This window comes from Gobio gobio, assembly GCF_949357685.1.
Source record: "Gobio gobio genome assembly, chromosome: 10".
Classification (NCBI taxonomy): Eukaryota; Metazoa; Chordata; class Actinopteri; order Cypriniformes; family Gobionidae; genus Gobio; species Gobio gobio.
Genome location: NC_137116.1, coordinates 35,956,341 through 35,965,443, shown reverse-complemented (window position 1 = coordinate 35,965,443; position 9,103 = coordinate 35,956,341). Strand labels below are relative to the sequence as shown.

At 35.6% G+C, this 9,103-nt stretch overlaps 1 protein-coding gene across 1 annotated transcript; it reads right to left on the bottom strand.

Moving 5' to 3' along the window:
• Positions 1-1,132: 1,132 nt before the first annotated feature.
• Positions 1,133-6,553, bottom strand: vgll4l (vestigial like 4 like). The gene is made up of 5 exons (XM_079827069.1): positions 6,308-6,553; positions 4,274-4,397; positions 3,939-4,176; positions 2,284-2,359; positions 1,133-2,165 (listed from the first exon to the last, which is right to left on the bottom strand). The coding sequence occupies exons 1-5, from the start codon at positions 6,372-6,374 to the stop codon at positions 1,858-1,860; spliced, it is 813 nt and encodes a 270-aa protein (XP_079683195.1). The 5' UTR covers positions 6,375-6,553; the 3' UTR covers positions 1,133-1,857.
• Between the last annotated feature and the right edge of the window lie 2,550 nt (positions 6,554-9,103).

The window sequence follows — 9,103 nt, the reverse complement described above, 5'->3', positions numbered from 1 at the left end:
GAGCCACTGAGCATGAGTCATTTTGTTCTCTGAGAAACACTAGACTCTCCCCTGTATGAGGCCAGTCAAGCCTGCAAAAGAGTGTAAGGCAGGGCTTTTGGCAACAGGACTTCTTTGAACTCTGTTCAATGGCTTTTACAGTACCTTTGTGCCAGAAAATCTTCATTCAAACCTGTTTCTCAGCTTCTTGAACCTGATCTTGTGATTGACAAGTTTTGCATCTGATCTAACTGGCAGTTGATATATTTTTTTTTAGCAAGCATGCAAGTTGTTTTCCAACTAGTTCCTTTTTATCATAAACAATCTAAGAAGGTCAAATCTATTTGCAGTTTAGCTTCTGGCAAGGTATGCTTATGTTTAAGTACTGGTAAACACAACTTGAATCTGGCCTCTAAAATTATGACACAAGGGTTTTTATAATGTCCCGACTAATTATACCCTCCCATAACGATCACACACACTATTTCGCTCTATCGATTTCTGCTGCAGAAAAAATCAATGGAATGACTTTTGCATGTGTCCAAGCATTTAGTAAGAAGACCTATTGATGACTGAAAGTTAGTCTACTTCATTAACCTGTTTTTTCTGTGCTTAAAAAATAAATATTCCAAGTAAAATACAGATGTTGATTACGTCAGAAAATAGTTTGACCCATAACATTGTCCACTTGCATTTTTAAGAGCATAGCTGTGTCTTTTTGCTGGCTTTTACCATATTTAAAAAGTTTAAATGATTTTCTGGGGGGTTATGAAGTTTAAACATCATGAAGTGATTAAAAGTGAATGTGGCAGAGCAAGTTATTACTAGAAGTTTGAGGAAAGATTACCAAGAAAAATATAATTTTCTTAGGAATAACGTACACTACTGTTAAATTTGGGGTCAGTAAGGTGTTTTGAATGTTTTTAGCTTATGCTTACCTGCATTTATTGGATCAGAAATACAGTAAAAATAGTTGTATTGGGAAATTTTACAATTTAAGTTTTTTTGCTTTTAGTCTTCAGTGTCACATGATCCTTCATAAATCATTCGAATTTGCTGATTTGGTGATCAAGAAACATACATTTTGAAAAAAGTTGTGCTGCTTAATATTTTGTGGATGCATTTTTGAATATTCTTTGGTGAATAGAAAGCTCTAAAGAACAGTATTTATTTGAAATAGAAATATTTTGTAACAATGTCAAATTTAATGTGTCCTTGCTAAATAAAAATATTATTTCTTTAAAATTTTTAAAAAAATGTAAGTTAATATTTTGTTTTATCATTAAAACATCTACAATGAATGCATTTAAAAAAAGGTGTTTATTATGTACAATAGTATAAAAGCTTGAAATTTACACAGGGATTGAAATGAACAGCAATAGCCCATAGAGATGCCAAACAGTTTCCCACCTCTTTTTTCAAGCATTTGTTTCTAACTAAAACATGAAACTTTCTGACCTAGTAATTTTTGCTCAGTGCTCCTTTTAGGTTACAAGATCTTGGTACACCGTCTAATATAAATATGCACGTATTATCAGAAGAAAGCTTCCAACAGACAATGAAATGTTATTAGCAATAATCAGTGCAATCACAGTCGACAAATAAAAAACAGTGGCACCCACAAAACCAATGAAAAAGCCAACTCCAACAATGCTTAGCTACCATGAAATGATCCGAAAATGGTCAGATATTGAATATCTCCCTTTAAATGACAATTTAACAATTCCTCATTGGTTAACAGCCATTGAAACACATCAATTGGCTATCTCACAAACGTAGTCTCCCTTTGGCTTTTTACAGCAGAAACACATGGGCCTACAGCTACACATGCATTTAAAGTCCGTTTTGTCATATGTACATCTGATTTCTTTCTCTTCTTCATTTCTCAGACCATAAGTTGGGTGTGGTTGTGGAAGGACTGACTGAATCTTTGCGTGCCCTTTTGGGACTCTGGCAATTGCCGGGTGAGTGGATGAAGGTCGGACTGCTGGGTGGAGATGAAGAAGACGAAGAAGAGGATGAATGGCAGGAAGAGGACGATGCTTTGAGCTGGAGCCATTTATCACCCAGCGCTTTGGCAAAGTGGTCATCTACAGACACGCTGATGGAGGCGGCTCTGTGGTAGTTCATCCCGAGACTCCTCTGGAAATGCTCTTCAACGTGATCATAACTGTGCTGGGTAACAACTGTAGAGACAAAGTGGAATCAGATGATGAGGCTTAAAAATGATTCATTCCGATGAAAAATATCTGCACGGACATGTTAAAGGAAGCATGCCAAGGATATTTGCATATTTTTACTTACTTGCGGATTGATCGCAGGAGTCTTTTTTGGTTGACCTTGTTGCAGAGGAAACGCAAGTGATGACAGATGGCCGTATCTGAAAAAGACAGCAAACGTCAGCAAATCCTTGTAGCCACACAACTTTTCAACCATCTATAATGGAGCTTTCGAAATAGCTAATGAATAAAATCGATGGAAAGATGGGAAACTAATTGGAAAAAATGGACAGTTGTGTTGGTGGCTGGTGGTTTTCGAATGTTTCTCCCTCAGCCTTAATGCCACTAGCAGGTCAACAACAGCACTGGTGTGTTGAGACTTGTTGACAACATTCCTCCACCCATTGCTCACATTTTCTCCCTGAATCCGGCTGGATTGCATATCTGAGACAGGCAGAGGCCTGTCCGCACTCTAAAGAGCCACTCTCTCAGGAACACAAAAGTGCCTTCCTGCATTCTGTTGTGTCTCATAGAGAGTTAGTGAGGATGAACAGACTGCGGTGGCCGGAGGATAGACTCTAAGAGGTGGATGGTATAATACACTGAACGTGTTCAGTCAGCTTGTACTGCTGAAGGAGGGGATGAGAGGATGGAACAGGCACAAATAGGTCTTTTAATTATGTATTAGCACGTAGCTTTGAATGCAGTTTGGCTAATGTCTGGTAGCCACAGTACTTAGGGCTGGTAATATTTACAGACTTGGGTACAATGTTATTACACAGATAATGTAGTGATACACAGGATCTACACATATTTCTAGCATATATTTCAATATTATTTCAATATCATTTTATTAAAATTATATTTATTATTATTATTATTATTATTATTATTATTATTTATATTTTATTGAATGTTAACAATTTGTATTACTTTTATTTTTATTCAATTATGTTTATTAATAATTAATAAATAATTAATAAATTGTATTATATATAATTAATATAATTATTTATTAATTATAAATGTAATTATTAATAAACATAATTGATTAAAAATAATAGTAATACAAACTAAAGTTAATTTAATTAAAATATTTAATTTGTTCAATATATAAAATGCAATATATAATTATCGTTGAAATAATTTTGCATATATATATTGGATATATGTATATATATATAATTTTTCATCAATTATGTTTCTTAATAAAAATGCTGCAATATTATTTCACAGATAATGTTGATGTTGATACTTAGGATCTACACATATCTATCATATATGTAAATATTAGTAAAAAATATATACACATACATACATAATATTATATCATAATTAAAGGTTATATATTGTTGCTTATATTAAGGTATATTATTATTTATATTAACACATTTTATTACTATTTTTTAATTAATTATGTGTATTAATAATTATACTTAAATGGTTCAATATTATTTCACAGATCATTTTGATGCTTATTAAGATACTGGTATGCAGGATTTAGACATTTTTATTAGTTAATATTACTTAAATACATTATATTATTTAAAAATAATTTGAATAATGATATTTTTATTTATATATTTTTAATAAATAGTCATTTTTATGTTCTTTTTTTAATAAAAAATAAATAAGTAAAATAATTAATATATAATTAAATAAATAAATTAGTAAACAAGCAAACAACATTACATTTTAATATGAAACATGCCATAATCATTTAACAGTAGTAATAATCACCTGTGTTTGTCTGACTGTTGTGGCTTTGTTTTGGCTTTCTGCCTTCTCTGGTTCTGGGCGTGGTTTCTTGATTAGGGCTAGAGGCTCGTCCATGACTGGGGTGGAGTACACTGGGCTTGGGATCAGGTGAGTGGGGCTGGCCGTTGGGCTCCATGTGGATGTGGGGCTTTCAGGAATACTGAACCCAGATGATCTGCGGGAACTGCTGCCCAGACTCTTGCTAAGGGCCCTCTCTCTTCTGAAACAGAAAGTTCAAAAAAATTAATGACCAAACTAACTCCTCTTCAGTCCCTCTTATTCTACTGGTTATTGCTTCCACGGTTGATTAGGCCTACCTCTCTTCAAGTGTCCGTCCTCTCTCTGAACTGTGTTTGCGCTTTATCGGATGTGCAGGGCGCATCCGCACCCTGTCGCTGGTCATGTGACGAAATCTGTCTTCACTCCTCAGATTGGGCTGTCCTGTGAAAAGATGAGCACAGGCCCGTGTGACTTCAGATATGATAAATGACATCGCTGCAGGGTGCTCACACGGTCATTGCCAGTCACCGATTCCCTTACTTGTGAAAAGGTGTGGCAAGCAAGTAAACAACTGACTCTTAATCCTCGAAATTGCATCACTGCGTGTGTATCTTAATTGTGGGAAAAAACGTTGTTGGGCCACCGTTAAATGTAAACTCCGTTAAGTGGCAGAGCAAGATCAACTGGCTCTGTGAGTATTACTACTGTAGAACTACCCAGCTGATTCACCACTAACGGTAAATGTCATTCAAATGTTGGAAAACACGAGCCAAAAAAAATAAACCGACATCAGTGAACAAATGAATTTCTCACTGACTTGTTGTTCATACTGCTTTGAGGGGCAAAACAGGCTTTGTAGGTTAAAGCATGCGGCTCACAGAATGTTTACCCAACATAACGATAGTAACAGACTAATCCAAACTGAAATACACATCACCATTCACATGCTAATATCTGCAACAGTGTCATGCAAAGATATTGTCATTATAGACACAATCTGCTACATGCTACAACTGATAATGGTTTGAAGCTCATTGAGAGCCCATTGACAATTCATAGTCTCAAAATGATAGTTTTGCTGGGTTCAATTTTTTGGATAAACTTAAGACAGTACTTTTCACTCGCAAAAACAGTCTACACTAAAAGTATGGAATGAATGCATGCACATCCTAGTTAAATAAATAAAAATAATAATAACTCCTCAAATGATAATATGTTTTGAGATCTTGTTTTGAACTAGTTAAGACCTGCCCTAGCATTGTGTGGAAAATTTGAAACTGCTGAACTGCTGGAAAATATGACCATTAATATTGGCTTTCACAACATCCTCCAGAAAGGTTAGAGGTTTTGTGCAACCTATGACTTAAAGGAACTCTAATGAATCATTACCACATCCAGTTAAGTTTTACACTTGGACGTTTGCTACACGTCAATCATTAGACTCTTAACTTGCTAAAAATTTTAGGAAGTACTAAAAACAAGATCATGGGCTGTGGATATCAAATCAACCACATATTAGACCAGTCAGGACCTGTGTCGATTAACATCTGAGGTATTTTACGTTAGGCGCTATCAGACTTCAAGCGGATAGCGTTTACTAAATGCTCAAATGGCTTGGATGATGGGGGGGGGGGGGGGGGGGGCATTGTTGGCAGAACCCTCTCTCACTAACACACACTCAAAAATCTCCTAAGCAGTGGACTGTGACAAGGCAGGTTGACTCTACATGACAGTGGATGGGGGACTGGGTGTAAACCACACCTTAAACCTTGACTGATGACTGATTTTTAGTGCCTCAGGGAGGGATATTTTTTCCAGGGGAGATTAAAGACAAAATAACAGACCCACATCCCTTTTCTTATCTCTTTCATTTGCAGCCTAAAACATGTATCAAGCGTGTCTTCATCTCAACTCTCCTCAACTAACCTTCAAAAATAAAAGAGCACCATAATATTTGCCAGTAGGGGGGTTTCCAGCCTCTTTTCTAATTTGAAACCGTTTGAACATGTATATGTGAAATTTTAAATGCATTTAAATATGAATAAGCTACATAGTACCTATTGAAGCTTTCCATTGCACAAAAGTGTCTTGGTTCTTTCAATCATTAAAATGTTCTTTACACTTAGAAAGAAGGGGGCTTTTAAGAATTGATTCACTTGGGAACCAAAAATGGTGCTTCACTGTGAAAACCCCCTTTTTTATAAAGAGTGCATATTAAAAATACTAGACAGCTCAAGATATTATAAATGCCAGTTGTACAATTCATTTTGTTCTTAAATGCAGATAACATGCACACATCATGCAATTCTTAGTTTAAACTTGTATTAAAAGAGATAAAATGTGATAATTACCCTCTAAGATGTACACTTTGAAGCCACTGCTCATCCGGGTAATGTAATGGAAATTAGTGACCGCCATTCCTAACCTTTAGCGTTTTCTAAGCTGTGCAATGCTCCTAAACAAGTTGAGTTGTGAGCGGCAGAATTGTTCCTCACTCAGCTTTGAATTGTCACTGAGCTCAAGTGATCTGTGTTTTCCATGAACATGCCTCTCCGCCTTCTTATTGGCTGGTTGAAGGCCAACCCCCTGCTTTGAATGCTTTGTCTGCATGGGGCAACCTACCACCACAGGTGCCTTATGGGAGGAGACAAACCAAAAGCTGTGAATTGCCTGCTGTCTATCACCCCCACCCCACCATACCACCCTCAACATGGGCTAAATCTGACAGTTGAAATCAAATTGCAAGTAAAATTAATAAAAATGTTTTATGGTGAAACACAACAATATAGGTGGAAAAAAAGACTTGTGTATCATAGAGTGTATCAAAAAGAAGTGTATCATAGAGACTTGTAGTGTAATTGAATTACTCTGGCAGGAAGGCCGCTCAAAATAAAACAATGTGGTCATATGTGGATCTACCCTCCTCTCCATGTATCAACACGCCATTGCAGCCGGGCAGAGAGATGAGTGGTTTCCTTGTTATATTATCACAACACTGTTCTTGAGAAACATTTCCTGCCGTTATAAACTTAAAATTGCTAGTATGCCAAAATAAGTTACTTTATTAGACTACATCTACATACAGTAAGACTCGGTACAGAAAATGATTAACTTTTGAATAATATAATATCATTTGCAATGAAATCTTATTAAAAAGTAAATGCTCACTAATACTATGTTTATGTGATCAAAAATACAGTAAAGCTATGAATTATTACTACAAACAATTGAATATATTTTACAATTATTATGAATAATAATATGCATTTATTAATATTATTATGAATACATTTATTTCTGAAATGCAGAATTTTCCGTCTTTAGTGTCACATGATACTTCAGAAATCCTTCTAATATGCTGATATGAAGAAACATTTATTATTATCAATGTCGAAAACAGTTGTGCTGCTTATTTATTTATTTATTTTGGAAACTGAGGTACAGGTTTTTCAGGATTCTTTGATGAATAAAAAGTTCAGAAGATCACCATTTATTTGAAATAGAAATATTTCGGAACATTATAAATGTCTTCACTGTATCCTTTCTTGCTGAATTGCACTTTTTTTTATATAAAATAATAATAATAATCATTTTTAAAAAAACCTCACCGACCCCAAAAGTATTTAATTTGGTATGGGATTTGAATCTGAAATTTTACAACGCTTTAGGATTTTGATAATATTTTGAATGGTTTAGTGTAACACAAGAGAAATCGAAATATTTGACATGTAATTTATGAAATCAAAATAAAAGCACATTTGCGACATTGATCTTGTGAATTCAACTTTCTTTTCCCCCATTGAATTTTAAGATGCTCTTAGACTTTTGAACCCAACTGTAGGCTAATTCCTTTTTGGAACTTCACCATCCCACTTTTCCTTCCCTGGATCTTTTTAGAATCCACAAACAAGTCTTGCTCTGTCTTTTGTTTCCTCTCTAGGAGTCAGCACCTGTCGACAGCCCCTCCCCTGGCCCTAATCTAAAATCTCACCCGACTGCATTTTTCAGAGTGTTTAGCCCACCTGAGCTGAGCTGCAGCCATTCCACCATCTTGCCCATACATGCAGTTATGTTGTGAGTTCCCAACCTTTATGCACTGGGCCTTTTCTTTCCACAGATCTGTTTCTCCCATTTCTTTTTTTGGCAGAAAGACAAAGACTTCAGAGTGCTGAAGAAAGCTTTGTACAGCACGATCCTGCCTGAGCATGCTAAAGCCACAAATGCTTACATACATGACTGAAACACACTCCCTCTGGACACGCAGTTAACCCCATTTGCATTACAAGAAAACCATCATAGTGCTGCTGCTCTACATAAGGATAGCCTTTAAACATAACTGATTTTTTTTTTTTAATAAAAGAGGTAATACAGGTAAAGTTAGTACAGGTAATATACTTCCCGAAAGAAAAACATTTGAACAGCGCAATACACTTTCTCAAAACTCTTACTCATAGGTCATTTATTTTGTAACATCCTCTATGACTACTGTGATTGATTGCCTCTCACAGTACCTGCGAATTAACACTGTAATGAACTACTGTAAATATTTACTGTACTTACTCCCTATCATTATTGGATTGCCATCTATTTTATAACCACCTTTTCCCAGGATGCCACACACAGATAGGCCTATGCATCTCTAGTCTCCACAGACCAGTGAGAAAAGTTTCTCACAATCATTCAAGCGCTGAAATTTCCAGTTTGGTTAAACAGGATATTGTTGAGCTGTTTTGAGGAAAGTTGTGTATATTTCTAAACATGGGCCTATAGTTATGGACCAAGGTTATACTTTTGACAATCTTTACACAGCACGATTTCTCTGTTGCCCAATGGCGCGTCATATAGGAAGCAGTGACCTCTTGCGGTAGAAATCAAGAATAGCAATAATTCTATGTCACCACGACTCCAGGGAAACGACTCTCCACATATATATATTTACACACACAATATTGTTTCAGTTATGCTTTTTTGTGCTCCTTTGGAGGAACCAAAGAGTGTTTAATGGGGGAAAAAAAGAAGGAAGGCCCACAGAATGGGTAAATCACTCAAGGTTTTTTGGCTTGAGGCTGTTTTGAAGACACAATGCAATATGATTGTTCTTAGCAGTTGCAAAGATACATTACATCCAACGATATCCCTATTAATTT

What these genes read in the sequence shown, in the direction of transcription:
- vgll4l (XM_079827069.1), bottom strand. Translation starts at nt 6,374, where the DNA reads ATGGCGGTCACTAATTTCCATTACATTACCCGGATGAGCAGTGGCTTC. An exon ending in CAAAGTGTACATCTTAGAGG is followed by an intron (nt 4,398 to 6,307) that starts GTAATTATCACA and finishes ATCTTTTCACAG; the next exon opens with GACAGCCCAATCTGAGGAGT. An exon ending in GGACGGACACTTGAAGAGAG is followed by an intron (nt 4,177 to 4,273) that starts GTAGGCCTAATC and finishes TTTCTGTTTCAG; the next exon opens with AAGAGAGAGGGCCCTTAGCA.